Source organism: Symphalangus syndactylus, chromosome X, assembly GCF_028878055.3.
Source record: "Symphalangus syndactylus isolate Jambi chromosome X, NHGRI_mSymSyn1-v2.1_pri, whole genome shotgun sequence".
NCBI classification, from domain to species: Eukaryota; Metazoa; Chordata; class Mammalia; order Primates; family Hylobatidae; genus Symphalangus; species Symphalangus syndactylus.
In genome coordinates, this window is record NC_072447.2 from 16,864,889 (window position 1) to 16,891,907 (window position 27,019).

The 27,019-nt window shown below is 48.7% G+C and overlaps 1 protein-coding gene across 3 annotated transcripts; it reads right to left on the reverse strand.

Moving 5' to 3' along the window:
• Positions 1–970: 970 nt before the first annotated feature.
• ARSD (arylsulfatase D) lies at positions 971–26,649 on the reverse strand. Of its 3 annotated transcripts, XM_055267111.2 has the most exons (10): positions 26,267–26,649; positions 22,696–22,845; positions 18,967–19,088; positions 17,702–17,824; positions 14,885–15,308; positions 12,648–12,784; positions 7,747–7,881; positions 6,897–7,059; positions 5,807–5,928; positions 971–4,599 (listed from the first exon to the last, which is right to left on the reverse strand). In XM_055267111.2, exons 1-10 carry the CDS (start codon positions 26,308–26,310, stop codon positions 4,223–4,225), a joined length of 1,797 nt encoding a protein of 598 aa, XP_055123086.1. In that variant the 5' UTR covers positions 26,311–26,649; the 3' UTR covers positions 971–4,222. The 3 variants fall into 3 exon arrangements, with proteins under 3 accessions (XP_055123086.1, XP_055123087.1, XP_055123088.1); XM_055267112.2 differs by lacking the exon at positions 17,702–17,824; XM_055267113.2 differs by lacking the exons at positions 971–4,599; positions 5,807–5,928; positions 6,897–7,059; positions 7,747–7,881 and adding an exon at positions 8,818–11,865.
• Between the last annotated feature and the right edge of the window lie 370 nt (positions 26,650–27,019).

Here is a 27,019-nt window from a genome sequence, read left to right on the forward strand (position 1 = left end):
ACATTTTGTTACAGCAGCAATAGCAAACTCATACACTCCTTTAATGGTCTTTCAACCTCAGGTCCTCTCTCTCTCTCTCTCTCTCTCTTTTTCTTCTCCTCCTCCTTCCCTTCTCCTTCTTCTTTTTCTCTCAATCTCTCTCTCTCATTCTCTTTCTCCCCATCTGTTCTCTCCAGAAGGGCAGATGAACTTTTTATTTACATGGGGGCTCCTGAGTCCGTAAGAGAGAAGTCAGAAGCTGCCAGGTCTCCTAAGTCTAGAGCAGGAAGGATAGTATCAGCATCACTTCTGCTACATTCTGTTGGTCAATGTAAATCAGAGGCTCATCCCAGATCCAAGGGGAGGAAAAAGGCTCCAACTTGTAGCTGGGCTCATTTGGGAGGTAATGGGAGGACTTGGCAGCTTTAAGACATGTACCACATCTAGATTTCAACCTACAGAAAAGTCCAAAGATACACCAACAGCAGCCCAAGTTAGTCAACTGAAGCTGGCTCAAGGCTGCCCCCTTTAGGTGGAGACTAACCAGCTCCCTGACATCCTTCAGTTAACTGCACCTTCCTCCTTTCTGCTGCCTGGAATGTCTACGTGCTGCCTGGAGCTGTGGCAGCCATCTTGTGACCACGAGGCAAACCCTATGTGCAAGAGCAGGAAGCTGGGAAGAACCTGTCAGCCCTGGATTGCTTTGCCTGTGACTCCCATTACCTGGGAGAGAACACATCTTTCTCTTGTTTAAGGCATTCTTATTCCCAGTCTCCCTCTCTCCCCTGTATAACCCTAAAAGCACAGGAGTACACTTGTGACTGTGACTGAAGTTTTTCAGAATGGGGGAGTTTGGATTGTTTAGTCCTCTCTCCATGAATAGTGAATAGCAACGCCAGGTGAGTTCCTTTAAAGCTGGGGGGTGAAGGGGTGGAGGTGGAAAAGTAGGATTGCGGATGGGAAATAAAAACAAACAAATGACACCATCCAGGGAGATTTGTCATATTTTATTCAGTATTTCTGCTGCACTGCCAGCCTAGGGATGCACTTGATTCCCAAGAAATGCGACTGTCCTATTCGCAGAGCCATCTGCAGGTACCTACCCCCTGGACTGCAGCAACTTTATTACCTTAACTAGCACAGAACAGAGGTTGATTTAAACTCCTTACACTCACTTCTCAGATCAATGAATGGGCAAAGAAACACCTCATGGCTCTGGGAAGGTATGCTGAGACCCGTTTTTCCAAGTCCTAAGGAATGGAAGAATATAGCTGCCAGGTATCCCAAGTCTAGGGCAGGAAGGGTAGTGTCGGCATCACTTACACTGCATTCTGTTGGTCAATGCAAGTCAGAGGCTCAGCCCAGATCCAAGGGCAAGGAAGAGGCTCCGTCCTATAGATGGGCTCACTTGGAAGGTAATGGGAGGAATTGGTGGCTGCTTTAAGACACATACCACATCTAGATTTCAACCTACAGAAAAGTCCAAAGATGCACTCACAGGAGCCCATTAGTCAACTGAAGCTGGTTCATGGCTGCCTTCTTCAGGTGGAGACTAACCAACTCCCTGACGTCCTTCAGTGAAGTGCTCCTTCCTTTTTCCTGCTGCCTGGAATGTCTATGTGCCATCTGGAGCTATGGCAGCCTTCTTGAAACCATGAGGCAAACTCTATGTGCAAGAGCAGGTAGCTAGAAAGAGCCTGCCAGCCCTGGGCTTATATCCTGCTTCCCAGGGAGCTTAAAGATAGCAAAACCCACAGCCATTTTCATCAAATGCTAGGAAATTCTTAGGCTGGGATGGTTTGAATGGTTGAGCGTGAAAGACTTGTTATAATGGGCTTGTTGAATACAGTGAAAGATGAGATGGCTTTTAGCTGCCTCCACCCCCCGTGTCCCATGCTCCATAGATTTTTTTTTTTTTTTTAAATCATTTTTTGGTTATGCCAGGTGTCTCCTGTGTGTCCCTGCAGATCCCTCTCCAGCCTTAGAAACCTGAGCTCTATAAATGTTGCCTTTCTCCACTCATCTTCTCTTTGGCTTCAGGTTGAGTTCAGCCAACAGATGCCCCTGTAGGATTTGGACACAGGGAGCCAGGGGAGAGGGGCATCAGCTGCCTGGTTAGCAGGGCTGTGACGATTCTTCTACCTGTGACTCTCACTGCTGTGGACAGCCCGTTGCCTCTTCCTCTGGATTTTGGAAGCTTCCATGCCGAGGTCTGAAGGTGGCTCTCTGCCTCCCACTGTTGTCCCTGGAATCCCATCCTCACCTAATACCCGGTATTGAACACTGCCTTTCTTAGATGTCATTTAGGTTCTCGTTTCAATTCCCAGTGTGCTTCCTGCAAAAACCTCAATAGATGGACTGAGGGGAATAGTGCAAGGTCCTCCCATCCCCATTATTGGGATCTGGGGGCAGGGGGTCCCCGCTGTGCAGTAGGTTAGGACTACACTTCCATCATCAAAGCCACAGAGGGAAGAGGTGAGGATGAAACACACTAGAATTGACTTAGAAAACATCAAATCTTAGCTATTCAAGGAATGTAGGAAGCTTCCTTCTCTCTGTATGTCTGAAGTTTCCCACGGCTGTCTCTTTGCCCAAGGGGCAAACTTTCCATCAGGGCATCTTCTGTGCCTCTGAGGATCATTTGCCAATTATCGGCAATGGTAGTATGTGTTTCAGCGCAGAATGAGGTAGAGTCGTTTAATCTGACAATAAAGCGATGCATCAAAAACCTCAGTCAACACAGTAAGTGTTTTCTTGTTTTCCTGCTGACCAAACTAATTCTGGTTTTATACAGGGCAGCCAGGTGCCCACCTAAAAGACTGCACTTCTCAACTTCCAGTTGTTTCTATGGATACTGGCTGGAAGCAGGAATTGGGTTGGGGCTTCCAGATAATCCCCCCTCACAGGGACTGCTTCAAGAGAAAGGGATGCATTTTGGTTCTTTCTCCTTTCCACTGCCTGGAATGTGATGTCTGGCACTGAGGCAGCCATGCTGGCACAATGAGGCCAACTCTCTGCCATGCTAAGAGTGGCAGAGCTGGGAATTGAAAAGAGCCTACTAGCCTTGGGTTGCTTCCCCTTGATCAGCTCACTATGTGGAAGAGAACACACCCTTCTCTTGTTCTTTTAAGGCATTTTTTTTAAGGCAGGGTCTTACTCTGTCCCCCAGCCTGGAGTGCAGTAGTGCAATCTTAGCTCACTGCAGTTTTGACCTCCCAGGCTCAAATAATCTTCCTGCCTCAGCCTCCTAAGTAGCTGAGACTACAGCTGTGCACCACGACATCGAGCTAATTATTTGTTTTTTTGTAGAGATGAGGTCTCACTGTGTTGCTCAGGCTGGGTAGGTGTCTGACTCCTAGGCTCAAGTGATCCTCCCACCTTGGCCTCCCAAAGTGCTGGGATTACAGGTGTGAGTCACCGTGCCTGGCTTTGTTTAAGGCATTCTTTTTTCTCAGCATCTGTTACCAGCAGCCTGAAGCCATTTCTGTAACAATATCAGGAAGACACATGGACAGAGACCGTAATGTATGAAAAACGCATCAATTCTTTGAGATCAGTGAGTCCTCATTGAAACAGAGACTGAGAGGCTTTAACTTTCCTCCACTATGTGAGAGTAGGAACAGACACTCTTCCCTGTCCTTTTGTAAGGCTGTTACGTCATCTAGGTGATGAAATTGCAACAATGCTTTAAGACGGAGGGGTGAAAACATCAGGCATTGGCACAGTGATGAACCCTGAGATTCAGAAGAGGAAGAGGAGGCGTCAGTGGGTGCCTACTGGGATAGTCTTATTTCACAAATCAGGAAATGGAAACCCTACATGGGCACAGTGGCTCATGCCTGTAATCCCAGCACTTTGGGAGGCTGAGGCAGGTGGATGAGTTGAGGTCAGGAGTGAGAGACCAGCCTGGGCAACATGGTGAAACTCTGTCTCTACTAAAACTACAAAAATTAGCTAGGCATGGTGGCAGGTGCCTGGTGCCTGTAATCCTGGGTATTCAGAAGGCTGAGACAGGAAAATCGCTTGAACCCAGGAGGTGGAGGTTGCAGTGAGCAGAGATCGTGCCATTGCACTCTAGCATGGGGGACAGAGCGACACTCTGTCTCAAAAAAAAAAAAAAAAGAAAGGAAGTGGGGACCCACTCTCAGTCCAGGGCATGTTCCTTGCAAAAAGGGAAGCTGAAGATAGAACCAAGCTTGGAGAATTTTGTTTGCAATGCAGTCAGGCGCTCCTGGATCCTCTCTCACAGTCCTGGCCTTCGGGGGCTGCCATCCCCATCCTCGCGGCATGAGCAGAACGGGAAATGTCCGCAGCACGGCTGCAGCCACGGCTTCCACAAGACGTTGCCCGTGGAAAACTGCTGGGGCACAGGACTCAGGGTCTGCCGATGCTCCGACGCCGCCGCACCTACCCTTGCTATCACGGCGTGGTACAGGGGCTCGGAGTCGGGGGTCAGGGGCCGTGCCTCGGAGGGGTCCCTGGAGAGGTCAAAGAGCAAAGGGGGTCTGTGATGGGTCACGCCCTCCCCGGAGCATGGGCAGATGCCTCGGCCGTAGCAGGCCCCTGCTCCCTCGGGGTGGAACTGCGGGGTCGTGTAATGAATCTTCCAGACGCTTCCACCTGGATGCAGACAAGAAGGGAGTCAGGGTGGCAGAAATCCACGCAGGTGTGAACACAGGACGCAGGTGTCAGCCCTGTGGAATCAGCATGAACCTCCCTGTTCAATGAAAAGGAGGGGGACACGAGGCAGTTCACACAATCATCACAGCCTTCAGCTTGTCAAGTCAGAGCATGTGTGTGTGTGCGCGCGCCCATGTGTGTGTCCGTTTGTGTCTCTACATCGCATGCCCCAGGCAAAGGGACTCATTGCAGAGCGCTCACTGTGGCTGCTTTCTGAAATCAGAATCATAGAGGTTCCTTAATTCTTACCCTTTCCCCTGGGTTGAAACTGTTCAGCGTCGATCTACTACCTTTCTACACAGAAACAACCATGATATTTTAAACAGCATGATTGGGTACTTATCTATCTATCGCTACCTATTTATCTATCAATCCATCCATTTATCTTACCCATCGATCTCATCTATCTACCATTATCTATTTATCTATCAATCATCTATCTACCTACCTATCATCTATCTGTCTATCAATCTATCTATCATCTATCTACCATCTATCTAGCTACCTACATACCTATCATCTATCTACCTATCTACCATCTATCATCTATCTATCAACTTATCTATCATAACCTGTCTATCATCTATCTATTATCTGTCTCTCCATCTATCTTTCTTTTTTCTAACAGCCCACCAGATATCTCTATCTAGCTTTCATCCATCTGTCCATCCATCTATTCATCCATCCATGAACTGATTTTACTTTTTATCTATCTATCTATCTATCTATCTATCATCTATCTATCTATCTATCTATCTATCTATCATCTTATCTATCCATCCGTCATGTATCTTATCTATCATCTATCTTACATATCTATATATTTATCCATCCATCATGTATCTTATCTATCCATCATCTATCTATTCATTATCTATCATGTATCCATCCATCATCTATCTTTTCTATCCATTATCTATCTTATCTAAGTATCCATCATCCATCTCATCTATCTACCCATCATGTATCCATTATGTATCTATCATCTCTCTCTCTCTCTCTCCCCCTCCTCCTATCATCTATCTATAATCTACTCATTGGTTTATCTATCTGTATTTCTATAGCTATCTGTCCGTCCATCCATCCATCCACACATCCTATTGGCTGTTTCTCTGGACAACCCTGGCTGTGGGCAGCGTGTACTCACTGTCCTTCTGGTGCCAGCGTGCTGCATGAAGATGCTGCCCACAGTAGTGAAACAGGAACTCATGTGCCGAGCGTGCCTCAGCTCCCTGCAGCAAGGGCACCAGGCTGTGGCCATCGATCACCCTGATTTCATGAAAAGACCACAGAGCAGAGTCAGACCACGGGTTCCCAGGCAGCCTTTTGCACCTGGGAACACATCTCCCAGCATGCAAGGCTCCCCAGCAAATGAAGCAGAGATGGGCTGTCTCTCCAGTTGCTGTTCAGATTGCAGGTTGCTGAGCAGGATACATGAGGTTATTTCAAGACACAGTGTCTCTGAGTGTTGGGGTCATTTGTTATGCAGCACTGCATAAGCAGAGTGCACATGCACACACACACACCCCCCCCAACACACAGCACTGTCACCTTGGATATTAACACAAAGCCTTCAAATTCCAGCTGGACAGCCCACATTCCTAGGTTGGCTTTTCTTACTTTTTTTTTTATGAGGCAGTCTTGCTCTGTCACCCAGGCTGCAGTACAGTGGCACAATCTCAGCTCACTGCAACCTCTGCCTCCTAGTCAAGTGATTCTCATGCCTCAGCCCCCTGAGTAGCTGGGACTACAGGCACAAGCCACCACACTCGGCCAATTTTTGTATTTTTTGTAGCGATGGGGTTTCACCACATTGGCCAGGCTGGTCTCGAATTCCTGACCTCAGGTGATCCGTCCATCCAGCCTCCCAAAGTGCTGGGATTATCGGCATGAGCCATGGCACCCGACCTGTTCTTACTTTTTAATCATAACAGACCCCAAGACACATGGTCACAGGGGTAAAGGAGATGGTGGTGCACGCCTGTAACCCCAGCTACTCGGGAGGCTGAGACAGGAGAATTGCTTGAACCCGGGAGGCAGAGGCTGCAGTGAGCCGAGATCGTGCCATTGCACTCCATCCTGGGCAAGAGTGTGAGACTGTCTCAAAAAAGAAAAAAAAAGCTTATTTATGTAACCAAACACCACCCGTTCCCCAAAATCCTGTTGAAATAAATAAATAAAAAAAACTAAAAACAATTTAAAAAAATCAGGGAACAGGTGGCCTTATCTCCACGTACCTGTCCTGGGGCACCTCGCCACCCGCCAGCTGGACCACGGTGGGGAACACGTCCATCAGGCTCGTGGGCTCGCCAATCACTCGGCCGGCCGGGAGCACCCCGGGCCAGCGGAAGATCCCAGGCACGCGGATCCCACCTTCCCATCCTCCCATGCCCTTCCCACCTGGAAGTAAAAGACATCGTTAGGATTTTGCCGGAAACTGCCCAGTCTATACACACACCTGGATGTATTTGTGCATAGGTATGTGAATATGCACAGCCACCCGCACGCACACATGCACACTGGGGCAGCCTCAGCTTCCCCAAAACAGCCACAGCAATATTTCCAGAATCGTGCTACTCCCCGGCCTCTTGAATATCAGTGGGCCGCTGTGGCTGATTCAACTGTTCTAGTCAATCTATGCTACCTTTATTTAGAATAAAAGAATGTATTAAAATATTCATTAAATTTAATAATATAAAAATATTTGTTAACTATCAATAATTTTAAAAATATGTATTAATAGTATCATCAATATTAATTGATGCATTTAAAATATTAAAGTTAAAATAGTAATAAATTTATTGAATATTTAAAAATTAAGAATATAATAAAATAAATTTTAATGTTATCTGAATTATTTATTTATACTTCTCTCTATTCTACTAAAATGTGAACCCTTTAAAGGAAGGGGATGTGACTTTTTATCTGCCTGTCCTGCTCGTCTAGGTAGAACTTGTACTACAGTAGGTGTTCAATGCATTCTTTTTGAAATGAGCAAACTCATTTTCAGTTCAGCTTGTTCTGGGACCCTCAGTGGTGGGAGCTATTTGGTCAAATGCATATGTGTCCCCGATGTCCACAACTCACCTTTGTAAATTCCGTTCCATCCCCCTAACTGGCTGTGTCCATCTCTTGCCTCTAAATGTCCTCCATGGTCAGAGGTGAAATATGTGAATGTTGAGTTCTTTAAACCATTGTCTTCGATGGCATTAAGAATCTTACCTTTACAGAAAATGGTAAAGTTTCAGGACCAAGAAAGCAAAGCAGCATCCGCTAGTTCAATGCACTTCTTCCTTTCTGCGTGAGACACCTCTTGCCAGGAAGTCATAAGAAGAGACCACACTTACTCGGAGGCCATGGTTACGATGTGATCCCAAAGTGTAAGACATAGCTAATCATTGTGATACCACAGGACTGTTTACAATGCAAACCAACAATAAAACTCTAAGCCCCCCAATCAACTGATGGACTCTCCCTTCAGCCAAGGCCATTCCAAAGTTAACCTGAAAAACTAGGTGAGGCCGGGCATGGCGGCTCACGCCTGTAATCCCTACACTTTGGGAGCCTGAGGTGGGTGGATCACCTGAGGCCAGGAATTCAAGACCAGCGTGGCCATTATGGTGAAACCTCATCTCTACCAAAAACACAAAAATTAGGCAGGTGTTGGGGGTGCATGCCTGTAATCCCAGCTACTTGGGAGGCTAAGGCAGGAGAATCGCTTGAACCCAGGAGGCAGAGGTTGCAGTGAGGTGAGATTGCACCACTGCACTCCAGCATGGGTGACAGAGTGAGACTGTTTCAAAAAAACCCAAAAGAGGGCCAGGTGTGGTGGCTCACGCATGTAATCCCAGCACTTTTAGAGGCTGAGGTGGGCAGATCACGAGGTCAGGAGATTGAGACCATCCTGGCTAACACTGTGAAGCCCCACCTCTACTAAAAACACAAAAAATTAGCCAGGCGTGGTGGCGGGAGACTGTAGTCCCAGCTACTCGGGAGGCTGAGGCAGGAGAATGGTGTGAACCCAGGAGGCGGAGCTTGCAGTGAGCCGAGATCGCACCACTGCACTCTAGCCTGGGCGACAGGGTGAGACTCCATCTCAAAAAAAAAAAAAAAAAAAAAACCAAAAGAAACAAAAAACAAAAACAAGGTCAGGCCATGATGGAAAGTAGTGGGGGCAGGGGGGATGGTGGACATGCGTCATGATACCCTCCTCCCTTTGGAATTCAGGCACAACTGACCAGCATTCACATTAAAACAGAGACCTATGACTGTGAGAAGGCCAGGCACAGTGGCTCATGCCTGTCATCCCAGCACTTTGGGAGGCCGAGGCAGGAAGATCGATTGAGCTGAAGAGTTCAAGACCAGCCTGGGCAACATGGTGAAACCCTGTCTCTACAAAAAATACAAAAATTAGCCAGGTATGGTGGCACATGCTTGTATGTAGTCCCAGCTACTCGGAAGGCTGAAGTGGGAGGATTGCCTGAGCCTGGGAGGTCAAGGCTGCAATGAGTCAAGATCACACCATGCACTCCAGCCTGGGCAACAGAGTGAGACCTTGTTTAAAAAAAAAAAAAAAAAAAAGACTGATAGACCAGACTCTTTAAGTCTGATAAGAAACATTGACCATGTATTCTCTCCGAAGACTGCTACCTGGAGCCTTCTTTGGCATCATGAAAGCTTGGCCTCCACAACCCCTTATCGTAACCCAGACATTCCCTTCTATTGATTCTCAGATAATAACTCTTTCAACCACCTGCCAATCAGAAAATCTGTAAATCCGCCTTTGACCTGGAAGTCCCCCTTTCAGTGGTCTTGCCTTTCAGGACCGAACCAAGGTACGTCTTACACATATTGATTGATGCCGTATGTCTCCCTAAATGTATAAAGCTGAGCTGCATGCCGACCACCTTGGGTACATGTTCTCAGGACCTCCTGAGGGCTGTGTCACGGGCCACTTGTCACTCATATTTGGTTCAGAATAAATCTCTCTAAATATTTTACAGAGTTTGACTCTTTCGGTCGACCCCAAGATACCAATACAAAACACAGAATGAACACACAACGCCAAGAGGTTGCCAGTGGGCATGCTTTTTTAAACATAGTGCCGTGTGTGTGTGTCACATAATAAAGACACTGGGGAGAGGGACGTGGTGAGACTCAGTGATGACAGAACCCTGTCTATGTAGGAGGAAGCAGGGCTGTAACTAGCATCTATGGGCATTGGCGTATTGGAGGCTGATGGCTCAGCAGCACAGAGGACACCCTGCAAACCAAGCAATTGCTTTATCCCTGGAGGCCACTGGTCATTGAAAGCGCTGATAGTCAAAATGATATAAACCACACGGTCATCTGTAGCTCCGAAAAGGCAGACTGTGAAGACTACTGTAAACTGAAAAGTATCGGAGGCAGGTCTCAACCCATTTAGAAAGTTTATTTTGCCAAGGTTGAGAATGACACAGCCTCAGGAGGCCCTGATGACATGTGGCCACCGCGGCTGCGGCAAAGCTTGGTTTTGTATCCTTCAGGGAGACATGAGACATCCATCACTACGTGTAAGATGTACATTGGTTGAGCTGGAAAGGCGGAACAACTGGAAGTGGGGAATTTACACATATTCTCATTGGTAATTGATTGAAAGAGTTATCAATCGAAAGGAATGTCTGGGTTATGATAATGAGTTGTGGAGACCAAGGTTTTGTCATGCAGATGAAGCCTCTAGGTGGCAGGCTTCAGAGAAAATAGACTGTAAATATTTCTTATCAGAGTTAAGGTCTGTGTGGATGTTCATGCTGGAGGGGTAGAATGAGGCAAGCCCAACCCCCTCTTCCCGTCAGGGCATGAACCAGTCTCTCAGGTTAAATTTTAGGGTGCCCTGGCAAAGGAGGGAACCCATTCAGATGGTTGTGGGGGGCCTTTGAATTTATTTTTGGTTTACGCTATGAACCAATCCCGCCCTATCACTATGCTTGTCTCAAGAGATGTGTTCAGATTCTGCAAGGATTTTAATATCTACACTCTCTTAAGAATCTGCGGCCTCGTTGGTTCTCTCCAGGGTTTCTTCAAGGCCATAGAAGGAAGGTGACGTCTCTGCATTGTCCCGAACTTTATTGCTTTAGTTTCTGTAACTTCTAATGAGGACATTAAGTCATTGGCTGTGTAGAAGGTTAACAATATAGTTTGGATGTGTGTCCCCGCCCAAATCTCATGTGGAATTGTCATCCTCAGTGTTGGTGGTGGGGCCTGGGGGGAGGTGACTGAATGATGGGGACAGAGTTCTCATGCATGGTTGAGCACCATCCCCTCCTTGGTGCTGCAGAGGGAGTAGCTTCTCTCGAGATCTGGTTGTTTAAAAGTGTGCGGCTCCTCCCCTCCTCTCTTGGTCCTGCTCCTGCCACGAGACGCCTGCTCCCCCTTCGCCTTCCACCATGAGCAAAAGCTCCCCAAGGTCTCCCCAGAAGCAGATGCCGCCATGCTTCCTGTGCAGCCTGCAGAACCGTGAGCCAATCCAACCGCTTTTCTTTATAAATTACCCAGTCTCAGGTATTTCTTTGCAAGAATGGACTAATACACTTGATTTTGTGCAAAATTAGACTAAGTAATCGGAAATACTGAAGGACCAAATAAATGATATGAGAGAAGTTTTTCTCCCTATTCTTCGTCTTTTATTTCTTTTTATTTTGGAGACAGGGTCTTGCTATGTTGCCCAGGCTGGAGTTCAGTGGTGCAATAATTATAGCTCATTGCAGCCTCAACCTCTTGGGCTCAAACGATCTTCCCACCTCAACCTCTGGAGTAGCTGGGACCACAGGTGCACACCACCATGCCTGTCTAATTTTTTAAATTTTTTGTAGAGATTGGGGGGGGGTCTCACCATGTGGCCCAGGCTGGTCTTGAACTCCTGGCCTCAAGCCATCTCGCTGCCTCAGCCTCCCAAAATGCTGGGATTAAAGGCATGAGCCACCTTGCCCCACCTGAAAATGCAGACTTTTAAGACTGTGAACTCTATCACTATGCTTGTCTCAGGAGACACATTCAGATTCTGCAAGAATTTTAATGTCTGTGCTCTTTTAAGAATCTGCAGCCTCACTGGTCCTCTCCAGGGTTTCTTGAAGGCCATAGAAGGAAGACAGTGTCTCTGCATTGTCCTGAACGTTAACTTTATTGCTTCACTTTCGGTAACTTCTGATGATGACATGAAGTCACTGGCTGTGTAGAAGGTTGATTTTGTGCAGAATTAGATCAAGTAATTGGGAATACTGAAGGAGCAAATAAATGATATGGGAATGTGTTCTGTCCCCAATCTTTGTACTATTATTATTATTAAAGAGACAGGGTCTCACTCTGTTGCCCAGCCTGGAGTACAGTGGTGCAATCTCAGCTCACTGCAGCCTTGACTTCCCAGGCTCAAGTGGTCCTCCTGCCTCAGCCTCCTGAGTACCGGGGACTACAGGCATGTACCACTAAGCCTGGCTAAGCATTTATTTTTGTAGAGATGGGGTCTCACTATGTTGTGCAAGCTGGCTTTGAATTCCTGACCTCAAGTGATCTGTCCACCTGGGCCTCCCAAAGTGCTAAGAGTAACTCTTATTCTTTTTCTTTTTTTTTGAGACGGAGTCTTGATCTTTCACCCAGGCTGGAGTGCAGTGGCGCGATCTCAACTCACTGCAACCTCTGCCTCCTGTGTTCGAGCGATTCTTGTACCTTACCCTCCCGAGTAGCTGGGACTACAGGTGTGCACCACCACGCCGGGTTAATTTTTGTATTTTTAGTATAGACAGGGTTTCACCATGTTGCCCAGGCTGGTCTCAAACTCCTGACCTTAGGTGATCTGCCTGCCTTGGCCTCCCAAAGTTCTGGGATTACAGGCGTGAGCCACCGCCCTTATTCTTTATTGCAACCTGGTTCATATTCAGATGGCCAGTCTGTTACACCCTATGTTCAAACCTGAGGCCGAGGGTAGAGTGAGGCTCCGTGGTACCTTGACTTACCTATGAGCCAGTCCATCTCCTCCACATTATCACCGTATAAGCCATGCTGACTTTTCCCCAGGAATGCACTGGTGGTCACAAGGGGAACGTGCACATGCAGCAAAGAAAGGAAGAGGAGAAATGGCCCATGCTTGTGTCTGAAAGAAGAAAACCTCCTTGAGGATACACAGAATATACAGTACATCAAAGGGACTCCTGCACCCATACGTTCACTCCAGCACTATTCAGAAGAGCCACGGCAGGGGATCACCTTCTGAGTCCATCAGTGGGTGAACACAGAAAGAATAGATGGTGGGCCAGGCGTGGTGGCTCATGCCTGTAATCTCAACACTTTGGGAGGCTGAGGCAGGAGGATCACTTGAGGCCAGGAGTTAAAGACCAGCCTGGGCAACACGGTGAAATGCCATTTCCACCAAAAATAGAAAAATTAGCTGGGCATGGTGGCTTGAGTCTGTGGTCCCAGCTACTTGGGAGGCTGAGGTGGGAGGATGGCTTGAGCCCGGGAGGTGGAGCTTGCAGTCAGCCGTGATCATATCACTGCACTCCAGCATGGGTGACAGAGCCAGACCCTGTCTCAAAAAAAAAAAAAAAAGAATATATTGTATATGTCCACAATGGAATACTATTCAGCCATAAAAAAGAATGGAGGCTGAGTACAGTGGCTCAAGCCCGTAATCCCAGCACTTTGGGAGGCTGAGCCTGGCAGCTCAGTTGAGGTCAGGATTTCAAGACCAGCCTGGCCAACATGGTGAAATGGTGAAACCCCGCCTCTACTAAAAAAAAATTAACACGGTGTGGTGGCAGGTGCCTGTAATCCCAGCCACTCAAGAGGATGAGGCACGAGAATTGCATGAGCCTCGGAGACAGAGGTTGCAGTGAGCCATGATCACACCACTGCTCTCCAGCATGGGTGACAGAGCCAACCCTGTCTCAGAAAAAAAGGGAATATCTGGTATATGTACATGATAGAATACTATTCAGCCATCAAAAAGAATGAAATCCTGTCATTTGCAGCAATACAGATGAAACAGGAGGTCACTATGTTAACTAAAATAAGCCAGGCACAGAATGACCAATACGGCATGTTGTCACTCATATGTGGGAGCTAAAAAAAATCGATCACATGAAGATAGAGAATAGAATGATAGAGACCAGAGGCTGGGAAGGGTGAAGGACAAAGAGAAGTGGCTTAAAGAGTACAAACGTTCAGTAAGCTTAAAGGAGTACGTTCAATGTCCGATAGCAGAGTAGGGTGACCAAAGCTAACAACATGTATTGTACTCAGGAGACGGACACCCTAAGTATGCTGTTTCATCACTATTCAGTGTATACACGTAACAAAATTTCACACATACCCCATACGTTTGTACAAATTAAAAAGTAAGGGCCAGGCATGGTGGCTCACGCTTATAATCCCAGCACTTTGGAAGGCAGAGGTGGGAGGATGGCTTGAGCCCAGGAATTCAGGACTAGCTTGGGCCATATAGTGAGACCTTGTCTCAAAAAAAAAAAAAAAAAAAAAGAGACATTAGAAAAAGGCCAGGCACAGTGGCTCACTTCTGTAATCTTAGCCCTTTGGGAGGCCAAGATGGGAGGATTGTTTGAGCCCAGGAGTTTGAGACCAGCCTGGGCAACATAGTGAGACCCCATCTCTACAAAGAATGCAAAAAAAAAAAAGTTTAAAAAACTGTCAATAAAAATGTACAGAATCCAATGGCGTGCGTGTCAGTGCTATTCGAGCCATCACATGACACCCACTTCGAGACTCTCATATGGGAAACCCAGCCACATGAAAAGTTGGCTTCTGCAAAGCCATCTCCTCTGAGGGTTGGTGTCTGAGGTCCCAAAGATTATAAGGAGACTCTCAGATGCTCTGAGCAGTTACCGCCTCTTTTTTTAAATTAAACTTTATTTTTATTTTTTTAGCGACAGGATCTCACTCTGTCACCCAGGCTGAAGTACAGTGGTGTGATCACTGCTTACTGCAGCCTCGACATCCGAGGCTGAAGCGAACCTCCCACCTTAGCCTCCTGAGTAGCTGGCATTGCAGGCACACACCACCATGCCCGGCTAATGATTTTATTTATTGTAGAACATGTCTTCCTATGTTGCCCAAGCTAGTCTAAAGCACCTGGGCTAAAAGATCCTCCCATCTTGGCCTCCCAAAGTGCTGGGATGACAGGCATGAGCCATCACGTCCGGCCCCATCTCCTCTTTAAGATGCGATGGTTGCTTACCTTTCAATATAGGAAACAGCTTCCTTTAGCATAAGACTCGCTGTTTTCTCCAGAACCATGGGTTGCTCCGTGACGTCATGGTTTCTCATCAGGATACAGTTCCAGCGTCGCACAAACCCGAAGGAGGAGTACCAAGAGATGAAAAACAGGAAGACCACGCCGGCCATGCCGGTGACTGCTCTCGCGGGGACAGAGATGAAACCGCAGGTCTTGCCGGCAGCCACGGTGAGAATCCCCAGCGCCAGGAACTGGGTGTAACCCCAGAGCTGCGCCCTCAGGGCCGCGTCCACTTCGGGGGGCCTGCCTGGCTCACAGTCGTTTGTGAGCGTGAAGGGCATGCCGTAGAAATAGTCAAATCCGTGGTTCCGGGGGTGGTGGCAGTGATCCCCGCGGGATGCACAATTCACACCCTGGTGCCATTTTCCTAAAAGAAACGCAAAACGTTCAACAGAGACCCGCTTTGAAGCAGCCCTGTCTGCTGCAAAGAACCTCAGAATCATTCCGCGTCGGCAGGAAAAGAAAAGTCTGCAAAGAACAAAACTGGAAATGGAAGGCAATGAATGGATTGGATACCCGTATTTAAATAAACGCATTCTGATCCGTGAAGACTAATGAATGTATCCATGTCAGAACGCTTGGCAAGTGATGAAAGGTTTAAGACTTTCGGCCGGGCGCGGTGGCTCACGCCTGTAATCCCAGCCCTTTGGGAGGCCGAGGAGGGCGGATCACGAGGTCAGGAAATCGAGACCATCCTGGCTAACACGGTGAAACCCCGTCTCTACTAAAAAAATACAGTACAGGTGGCGGGCGCCTGTAATCCCAGCTACTCGGAGAGGCTGAGGCAGGAGAATGGCGTGAACCCGGGAGGCGGAGCTTGCAGTGAGCCGAGATCGCGCCACTGCACTCCAGCCTGGGTGACAGAGCGAGACTCCGTCTCAAAAAATAAAAATGAAAATAAAAGTAAAAATAAAAAAAAGAGAGAAAGAAAAGAAGAAAGAAAGGAAGAAAGAAAAGAAAGAAAGAATAAATCCACCCTCAGAGTCGGGGATACACAGACTTCTACAGCATAAAGCACTGGCCCTGCAATCCCAGCACTTTGGGAGGCCGAGGTAGGTGGATCACTTGAGGTCAGGAGTTCGAGACCAGCCTGGCCAACATGCTGAAACCGTGGCTCTACTAAAAATGCAAAAAAAATTAGCCGAGCATGGTGGCACATGTCTGTGGTCCCAGCTACTCAGGAGGCTGAAGCAGGAGAATCGCTTGAACCCAGAAGGCGGAGGCTGCAGTGAGTTGCAATCGTGCCACTGCACTCCAGTCTAGGAGACAGAGCAAGACTCCATCTCAAAAAAATAAAAATAAATAATAAATAAAAGAAGAAAAAACTTAAAAAAAATTTTTAAAATAAAAATAAAGTGGCAGGAAACTTGAGAAGGAGGAACAGTGGTTGTCCTTTAGAAAACTACAGCTTTGAACAAGTTGGGGTGTTGCAGCTCCTGTGAATGGGACAGTGGCTTTGAGTGTGAGAAAAGCACAGAGAGGAACTGGGGACCCTGCACAGAGATCCCACCACCATGTCGGGGCGGGTGACCTCACCAGTGAGCTCCCATGTTCTCATGTGTATGACGGGGACAGCATCTCTAAACCCACAGGCTGGGTAAGGAATGAAGGAGGTAACCAGCAGACTGCCTGGTGCTTGGCGGCATAAACCAACGTCTCCCTCCTTTCCTCTCCGTGCAGAAAGGAGTTTAAGGGGCAGGCCTGAGCTAGTGCCCCTTACAAAGGCTGGCTTGTAAGATTCCTCGTGGCTGGTGTTTGAGATCTGGATTTCCAATGGAGAAGTCACACTATTAAAATAATAAGCTGACTGTGCCTAAACTGTTGCAAAAGCAACGTGGTTCGTGCTTAACACCTCCTTTGCTTGTGGGAGTCTGGAATTCGGGTAGGTGCCAGGCAGTGAGTGCCTGCAGGACCAGCCCCCAACAGAAACCCCTGGGCGCTGAGTCTCCCGGGAGCTTCCCTAATAGCATTCCGTGCGTGTTGTTGAAACTCATTTCTGGAGGAATATGGTGCATCCTGTGTGATCCCACTGGGGGAGGATTCTTGGGAGCTTGTGTCTGGTCTGCCCTGGGCTTCATTCCGTGTAATTCCCCTCACTGATTCTGCCTCACCTCCTTTGACTGTCATAAATCACCCATGAGCACAACTGCATGCCAAATCCTCCTAGCAACTTTCCGAACTTAAGGGTGGTCTTGGAGACCCCTAACATGCTGTCTGTTATAAAGAGGGTGTTCTGCCCCTGCCAGGGTTTATTGTCTAAAGAAAGGCAGTGTTTGTTAACTCTGGGGGTTTTGAGATGGTGAGTGGCCATGTAGAGAAGGATAATGTCTGAAGAAGGTCGTGATAAATGGGGACAAGCTGAAGACTGATAGGTCCAGAGAAGAAGAGGGCGATCTCCTAGGATTTTGAATTTAAAAAGAAAAAAAACTCATGAAAAACTGGGGACAATCCAATAGGCATGAGATGGACCAGGCACCAACTTCTGATTCAGAGGACACAGGATGGTTTTCCTTTGCAGGAAAATGGGATCTTTTTTTTTTTATTCTTTGAGACAGAGTCTTGCTCTGTCACCCAGAATGGAGTGCAGTGGCGTGATCTCGGCTTCCTGCAACCTCTGCCTCCCGGGTTCAAGCGATTCTCCTGCCTCAGCCTCCTAAGTAGCTGGGATTACAGGTGTGCGCCACCGTGCCTGGCCTGGGATCTTTTTTATCACGAATCTTCTCAACCACCGTATAATGTGAGGCTCCCACATATCCACACCTATGAGGCCAGTGGCATAGCCGTGCTGCTGCAAGATTCTTGCAAAAGTGGTTTCGTTCTCAGGGAGTCCACCGGAGCCCGCGTTCCACTGAAGGGCCCGGTATCCATTGCTGGCGTCCATGCCTGTGGGGCAGGGAAGACAGGAAGAATTTACTTTCCCTTCTCTAGAGGAACACTTCTCAACCGGAGGGATTTGGTGTCTGAGATCTGGATTTGTGCACCCGAGTCAAGCTGCTATTATCTATCATCCATCTATCATGTATGGAGCTATCAATTATCTACCCATCTATCATCTGTCATCTATCTATCTATCTACCTACCTACTTACCTACCTATCACACTATTCTCGAAATAATAAGCAAGGCCAGTGTCTGGAGATGTTTGTGGTGTAACAACTCAGAAAGGGTGGGGTGTGGTGTTACTTGTATCGGGTGCGTGGAGCCCAGGGATGCTGCTCAAGACCCTACATACAGTGCACAGAACAGCCCCACCACAGAGAATCATCTAGCCCCAAATGTCCATCATGCCAAAACAGAGACCCCCTACCTTAGGATGACAGATGCTATGCGATCTATCATATGTCTATCTATCTGTTTACCTAGCTATCACCTGTCACCTATCTCAATATGTATCCATCATCTATCATCTATATCTATCCATCTATCTATTATCTATCATTATCATTAATCATCTAGCTATCAATCAGCTATCATTATCTATCATCTATCACTTATCTTTCTATCATCTATCATTATCTATCAATCATCTCTTATCTAGCTATCTAGCTATCATCTATCACGTCATTATCAATCATCTATCATTATGTATCATCATCATCTAGATATTTATCTATCAATCATCCATTATCTATCATTATCATCCATCTGGCATGTATCTAGCTATCAATTATCTATCTATCTATCTATCTATCTACCATCTATCTATATCACAATGATTCTCAACTTGGGGAAACTTTGCTCTCTCTAAGAGACACTCGGTCTTGTGATCAGTCATACTGGCTCAGAATAAACGTCTTTAAAATATTCCACAGACCTTGGTTTTTCTGTTCACATCCTAATGATCACAACTTTTATATGTATGCACACAATACAATATTCCTTACATAAATACAAGGAAGACGATGAATTGCAGATGATCTTTGGACCATTGCCCCTGTATCTTCACCATCAGTACTCAACTGTTACAGATGACAGAATGAGTACACACAGATGTGCCCATTTCTCCATCATCTCCATGACACCAACCTGATCTGAAGGAATGTCTCCCTGTGAGGAATGCAGCTCGGCTTGGGGTGCAGAGTGGGGCGGCCGCCAGGTGCTGAGTGAGCCTCACACCTTCGTCTGCAAGCTGGTCAATATTTGGCGTTCTGAGCAAAGCACACACATGTCATTGTTGGAAGGGAGACATGCATTTGGCTTAAGCAGATCCCTGTTCTGAAAGGCACAGGAATAGACTGCAAAGACTTCACCGGATTTCAGAATTAGCTGCATGATGGTCTCCTGTAGCGGTAGATCGACCCCTATCCTAAGTTTGGTGTTGATGTTGAGATGGATGATGTCACACACACACACACACACACACACACACACAAAGTATATGAGACAACTTGTGACTCATATAACGAGGCTTTCCGGGGAGAGCAGGGCAGGCCTTCCAAGCTCATGTGAAATAAGGAAGAAAGGAAAGGAGATTTATGTTTTTAATTGTCGTGAGGGTGTGGGGCTGGGATGAGGGTTCCCATGCAAGGGTGGGGGTGTTTATGGTCTGAGTCTGCCGTCAGCACCAAAGGAGACAGTCCCTGTGCTTTCTTATCTGCTCGTCCACATGTGGAGCACAGAGAGAAGAGGCCTAAAAGCTTTCAGCATCAGATATCAAAAAACTGTGAGGGCCAGGCGCAGTGGCTCACGCCCGTAATCTCAACACTTTGGGAGGCCTAGGCGAGCAGATCACTTGAGGTCAGGAGTTCAAGACCAGCCTAGCCAACATGGTAAAAGCCCGTCTCTACTAAAAAAAAAATACAAAAATTAGTCAGGCAAGGTGGTGTGCGCCTGTAATCCCAGCTACTCGGGAGGCTAAGACAGGAGAATAGCTTGAGCCCAGGAGGTGGAGGTTGCAGTGAGCCGAGATTGCACCACTGCACTCCAGCCTAGGTGAAAGAACAGAGTGAGACCCTGTCTCAAAAAAAAAAAAAAAAAAAAAAGAAAGAAAGAAAAGAAAAGAAAGACAGAAAGAAAGAAAGAAAGAAAAGAAGCCAAAAGAGGCATCCACATAGAATGGAATCGATGGAGTATGACTCAGCCACTGCAAGGCGTGAGGCACAGTACTGACACTTGCTGTCACGGGGAGGAACCCTGAAAACCCTGTGCTCTGTGAAAGCATCCTGACATAAAAGACCACAGGTTATAGAATTCCATCTGTATGAAATGTCCCTAACAGGGGAGTCTATAGCGATGGAAAGTACATTAGTGGCTGCCAGCGGCTGAGGGTTAGGGCGCTGAGAGAGCTGGAGGAGTGTCAGCTGGGGCTGCCACAACAAAGTCCTACACAACTGGCGGCTTCAACACCAGATATTGGTTGGACGCAGTGGCTCACACCTGTCATCCCAGCACTTTGGGGGGCTAAGGTGGGTGGATCACTTGAGGCCAGGAGTTCCAGACAAGCCTTGGTAACACAGTGAAAACCTGTCTCTACAAAAAATACAAAAATTAGCTGGGCGTGGTGGCATGTGCCTGTAGTCTCAGCTACTCAGGAGGCTGAGGTGAGAGGACTGCTTGAGCCTAGGAGATGGAGGTTGCAGCGAGCTGTGATCATGCCACTGCATTCCAGCCTGGGCAACAGAGTGAGAGCCTGTCTCAAAAAACAAAACAAAATAAAACAGAAAAACAAACCCAGTAGACAATTATTCTCTCACATTTCTGGGAGCTGGAAGTCTGAGATCAAGCGTGGGCACCATCTTCTCCCTGTGTCCTCAGGTGGTCATTGCTCTATGTGTGTCTGTGTCCTTATCTCCTCTTCTTATGAGGACCCTAGTCCTATTGGATCAGGGCCCACCCTAGTGACCTCATTTCACCTGACTCACCTCTCTAAAGACTCAGTCTCCAAATAGAGTCACAGTCTGAGGTCCTGGGGGTTAGGACTTCAACATAGGCGTTTAGGGGACACAGATTCGCCCCTAGCTGGAGGTGGTGGCTAAGGGGATGCAGAGTTTCTTTGGGGGTATGTAAATGCTCTAACATGGTTTGTGGTGATGGAAGGACAGCTCTGTGAATAGACTAAAAGTCCCTGAACCGTACACTGTAAACAGATGAACCGCATGTTCTGTGAATTACAACCAGGCCTGCTCAGGGTGTTCGAAAGGGGATCCCTGGACAGGGGGCAGATTGATTGATTGATTGATTGATTGATTGGTTTAGAGACCGGGTCTTGCTCTGTGGCCCAGGCTAGAATGCAGTGGCGCAATCTCAGCTCACCATAACCTCCACCTCCTGGGCTCAAGCCATCCTCCTCTCTCAGCTTCCTGAGTAGCTGGGACTACAGGCGTGCGCCACCACACCTGGCTAATTTGTTGTATGTCTCATAGAGACAGGGTTTTGCCATGTTGCCCAAGCTGGTCTCAAACTCCCGGGCTCAAGTGATCCACCTTCCTTGGCCTCCCAAAATGCTGGGATGACATGCGGGAGTCACTGCGCCCGGCCCACACAGGGCAGACTGCTGCAGGTGCTGCAATGCCCTATACAAAGAAGGGAGGCCCTGCTCTGCGGGGACCGCTCCTGAGGTTGGCAGCTATTGAAAAGCAGATGCAGCCTGCATTCTGGGGCGGTCCTTCTAGGAGAAAAGCCCACCAAATGGAATAAGGAGCTTTCTCACCTTTTCTCCTGTTGCAGAAAGCACGTGAGCACCACTCAAGCGCTCTGTTGGTAAGGTTGGCATAGAGGCTACTACTCTATGTTTGCACATGCCACTGCAGTGGGCTGAATGGGGGTCTGAGAACCGATCTGTCCACGTGCTGACCCCCTAAACCTGTGCATGAGACCTTGCTTAGAAAAACTGTCTTTGGAGATGTTATTAGTTAGGTATCCCGAAATGAGATCATCCTGATTTAGAGAGGGCCCTAGATGCAATGACCAGTGTCCTTCTGAGAGACAGAGGAGGAGACACAGACACAGAGGAGAAGGCCACGTGGGAAAGGAGGCACAAACTGGAGTGATGTGGCCACAAACCCAGAGATGCCTGGAGCCCCCAGGAGCTGGGAGAGGCAGGAAGGGTCCCCCCTACAGCCTCTCAGGGAGCTCTGTTGGTGTCTTTATCTCCTGTTTTAGTAATGCATATCAGATTAGGGCTCACCCTAAGGACCTCGGTTTAACTTAACTACCTCTTCAAAGACCCCATCTCTGAATACGGTCACACCCTGAAGTACCGGTGGTTAGGGCTTCAACCTACAAATTTGGAGGAGGCCAGAATTCGGCCCACAACAGACGTTGTTTGCAAACGTAATCAACAGCAGATGAGATCTTTACAGTGGGCAGGCCTTGCTGCAATGGCCGGTGTCCTTATAGGACGAGGAGATTAGACACAGAGGAGAAGGCCGCGTGGAGACGGAGGCAGAGACTGGAGTGATGCGGCCACAAGCTCAGGGACACCTGGAGCCCCCAGGAGCTGGGAAAGTCAGGAAGCATCCTCCCATAGGGCCCCCAGAGGGAGCCCGGCCCTGCCCACACCTGGATTTAAGATTTCTGGTCTCCAGACCTGGGAGAACAAATTTCCGTTGTTTTAAGCTACCCATTTTGTGGTAGTAATACATTCACCCACTCACCGCAGTTCCGCATCGTTTAAAAGGGCCTTTTTACCTGTTGGTAGTTTTTTGTTGAGTTCTGACGCCCTAAGGAGTTTCCTAATTTCTCCAGGCAGATTTTAAATGCACCATTCAGTCAAACTCACATAACATCATCACGAATAACAACAACCAACTGTACCTCAGTGTATTGTTCCCATAGCAACCGAGATCCCCAATGCCTAGATCATCCGCCATGATCAGGAGGATATTTGGTTTAAAGGCATTTGCAGTTTTAGGTTCACACGTCTTCAGAAGCAAGCATAAAAACAGTAGCACCGGCAAAGAGTCCCTGGAGAGAAAAGCGAAACACAGAAATGACTATCTACAATTTGGCAAGGGAAGTAGGCATTTCAAGGCAGCTCACTGGGAAGGCGAAGGTCTTGACACTAAATTAAGATGTTCAGCTTTATGGGGGGTTATTGTCTTGGCCTGAATTCCTGCACTAGTGTCCCTGGATCAAACCGAGGGTCAGACTGCTATTTCTCGTGACGCAACAGCGAGACGCAGATGAACTGGGAAAGAAGAGAGTTTTTAATTCTGTAACCAGTTACAGGAGGAAGGCCTGGAAATTCTCTTCCAACCAACTCAAAATTACAAAGCTTTCCAGAGCTTATTTACCTTCAAAGCTATAGGTCTAAGTGTAAGTGTGCATTTATCTAAAGACATAAGTGATTAACTTCTTCTAATCTGTAATTAAGATCTGAGTCCTGAAGACCTTCCTCTGGAGCCTCAGTGAATTGACTTAATCTAGATGGGTCCAGGTGCTGGGGTGATGACCCTTATCTTGTCTCCTGCTAAATCACAGAGTTTTGGGGAGTTCCTTTAGTCCCCAACAAAGCTTGTTTGTGGAGCTCTGGGGAGTTTCTTCAGACCCACAGTAAAACTTGTTTAATCCTAAATGGGCCCTGTTAAGAATTCCTTCGTTATCTCGTCATGCTTCAAAGGCCCAGGAGAGGCCTGGGCAAAACTCTTTGTGTGCTTTTGTTACATCCCAGCCTTTGCATAAAGGCACTGGTTGTTTCAGCTTTTAATATGTAACTTCACCACTCAGTCAGTGCTGAAACAATTGTTACGGAGGCCTGCATTAGTGAGACCTGGCCTGCCACACTAGACCATACAGGTCAGAACAAACTGGAATGGAGTCACTTGTGCTAACTGCCACATCATCAAGCTGAACAGGGAAACAGGCCAGTTTTCCAAAAAACAGAAGATTTGAGTAAGCAAGAAGAAGATGTGTAGTTCACCTGAGCTAAGAAAGTCTCCCGCGCTTTAGCCCCGTAAGAAATGTAACTTTGAAACAACCAATCTGCTTTATTATTCTTTTTTTTCTTTTTTTGAGATGGGGTCTTGCTGTGTTGCCCAGGCTGGAGTGTAGTGGCATGATGGTGGCTTACTGCCACCTCTGCCTGATTCTGAGGTAGGAGGATTGATTCAAGCAGTCTTTGAACTGCAGTGGATAGGTGGTGTCTTAGTGTTGGGGAGGAAGCGAACGAGGGGTGTATCTCAGGGTGTGTGGGGGGACACGGCTGTACTGGGGGGCCGGGGAGGAATAAGGCCATGAGGAGGGATCCGCTGTGGCCGGCAGGGCAATGGCCGAGTAAGGGGACAGGACGGGGTGTGTCTTGGAGGGTGGCGAGAGGCACGGCAGAGCTGCTGAGGCAGGAGAATAGGGGCTGGAGGCAGGGAACCTAAGGCTTTTCATGCCGACTTCCTAGAACTAAATTGAAAGGAAAATCCTAACTTTCCTTTTTTTAAAAATTTTAATTATTATTATTATTATTTTTTGAGACGGAGTTTTCACTCTTGTCGCCCAGGCTGCAGTTCAATGGCATGATCCGGGCTCACTGCAACCTCCACCTCCAGGGTTCAAGCGATTCTCCTGTCTCAGCCTCCTGAGTAGCTGGGATCACAGGTGCCCGCCACCACGCCCGGCTAATTTTTTTTGTAATTTTAGTAGAGGCCCGGCCTAATTTTTGTATTTTTAGTAGAGATCGGGTTTCACCATATTGGCCATGCTGGTCTCAAACTCCTGACCTCAGGTGATCCACCCACCTCGGCCTCCCAAAGTGCTGGGATTACAGGCATGAGCCACCTCGCCTGGCGGGAAAATCCTAACTTTCCATGCCTAAGTAACAAAAGGACCGAAGGCTTCCCTTTGACCTTTTCTATTGGGTAGATAGCAGACTGGCTGTCTGCAACCAATCAGACTGATTTCGGGTCTAGTCTTCGTTCGCAACTTTGTGACTTCACCCTAGTCTCTGATTAGTTGGGTTTTGCAACCAATCAGATGTTTGCACAGGAGTGTGACCTTTGTAACTTCAGCCTCTGGTTGGCTGCTCTCTGCGACCAATCAGACTGATCGCGGGCCACCACTTCAGTTACACGAGGTGAGCATGAAGCGGCCAATGGGAAACTTCTAGAGGGTATTTGGACCCAAGAAGATTATGTATCCGGGCCCTTGAGCCGCTGCTTGGTCGGCTCCCACACTGTGACGTGTCCTTTTGTTTTCAATAAATCCCTGCTTTCCTTCTTTTGTTGCTTCATTCTTTCTTTGCTGGGCGTTTTGTCCAATTCTTTGTTCAAAACGCCAAGAGCCTGGACAACTTGCAGTCACGACCCTCTACCGGTGGCACTGGGGCGCAAATGAAGCCGGGAATGCAGGACCCGGCGCATCTTAGGAAGTGCAGCGGGGCATGGCGGTGCTAGAGGGTGGGGACATGGAGGTGGCACAAGGCCAAGGGGCCGGGGCATGGTCAGAGGGAAGTAACGGCCGCGCTTGTGGTGGAGATGGGGACGGGCCAGAGAAGTCTTGGGGGGTGACCGGGGTAGGCACGGCGGTGCTGGGGGGAGGGCGCCCAATGAAGCCCACGGCGGGGTGGAAAGGGGCGTGTCTTACCGAGCGTGTTGCGGGGAGTCACAGCCGTGCTTGAGAGGTTGGGGTCTCGGGGAAGGACAGGGCGCGTCTTAGTGGGATGAGGGGGAGGGCAAAGGGCCGGAGGGCGGGATGGAGCCTGTCTTGGTGGGGCCGAAGAGGCGGGGGGCGGGAAGGGGCGTTCTTAGAAATCGGGAGGGGGCCACCGCTGTGCTCGGGAGAACGGCGCGTTGGGGAGGGACAGGAAGCGTCTTAGTGGACCCGGGGAACATGGCCGTGCTGGAGGGCATCGAGCTGGGGGTTGGGGGTGGGACGGGCATGGCTACGCTTCGGGGGATGGAGCCTTGGGGCGGAGCCTTGGGGCGGGACGGGGCGCGTCTTAGTGGGGCGGAGCGGGGGGGCGCGGTTCGGGGCGGGTCTTAGGGAGCCTTTGAAGGCCGAATCCCGGCAGCGGTGTAGCTGGGCGTGGAAGGCGGAGGACCCAGCAGGGCGTGACCGGCCCAGTTTCCGCTCCCTCCGGGTCCCGGCCAGCCTTCCTCCGCCTTCCCTTCCCGTCCTCCTTTGTTCTTTCCCTGCCCTTCCGCCTTCCCTTCAGTTCGGTCTCCTCCACCCCCTCGTCCCCCAGTACCCCCCTATCCCTGGGCTCTGCTGTCTGGCGTGTTTCCCGGGCACAGAACGCGCCTTCAGCTACATTTTGGGGACTACAAGGCGCCGGACACAACCACGCCCTTTACAGGGGCCCAGGCTCGCCCGGGGCGCCCCTCGCTGTGCTCGCCACCTCCTCCCCAGGTCCCCACCCCAGGCCTTAGTGTGGGCCGCGTCCCGGGGTCCCTGGCACCTGGCGGCGGGCGCGGCGCGTCCCCTCCGCGCGGCGGATCGCATGGCCGAGCGCTAGCCCAGAGCGCAGGGCCTTGCCCAGCGCACTCCGCGCCCGGGCTCCGCTAGTGCCAAGGCTTCCGCCCTCTCAGCTGCGGGATCTGGCTTGTGCGCCCGCCCCTCCTTCATCCACGTCATCTCCTGGCTCTCGGGACCTGCGCGTGGAAACAGGTTTTCCCAGGTCCTCACACGGGGAGGCCTGGGCTAAGGAGGAGCTGATTAAACCCACTTACGATTGACCGGGCGCGGTGGCTCCCGCCTGGAATCCCAGCAGTTTGGGAGGCCGAGACGAGTGGGTCACCTGAGGTCAGGAGTTCGAGACCAGCCTGGCCAACATGGTGAAACCCCGTCTCTACTAAAAATACAAAAATTAGCTGGGCGTGGTAGCTCATGTCTGTAGTCCCAGCTATTCGGGAGGCTGAAGCAGGAGAATTGCTTGAACCCGGGAGGTGGAGGTTGCAGTGAGCTGAGATCACGCCACTGCAACTCCAGCCTGGGCGACAGAGTGACGCTCCGTCTCAAAAAATAAATAAATAAAAATAAAAAATAAATCCAGTTAGGCTTTTTTTTTTTTTTTTTTTATAGAGACAGGGTTTCACCATGTTGGTCAGGCTGGTCTCGAACTCCTGACCTCAAGTGATCTGCCTGCCTCTGTCTCCCAAAGTGCTGGGATTACAGGTGTGAGCCACTGCGCCTGGCCAATGTTTATTGTTCA

What these genes read in the sequence shown, in the direction of transcription:
- ARSD (XM_055267111.2), bottom strand. Translation starts at nt 26,310, where the DNA reads ATGCGATCCGCCGCGCGGAGGGGACGCGCCGCGCCCGCCGCCAG. An exon ending in GAGACATTCCTTCAGATCAG is followed by an intron (nt 17,825 to 18,966) that starts GTTGGTGTCATG and finishes CCTGCCCCACAG; the next exon opens with GCATGGACGCCAGCAATGGA. An exon ending in ATGGAACGGAATTTACAAAG is followed by an intron (nt 7,060 to 7,746) that starts GTGAGTTGTGGA and finishes TTTTACTTCCAG; the next exon opens with GTGGGAAGGGCATGGGAGGA.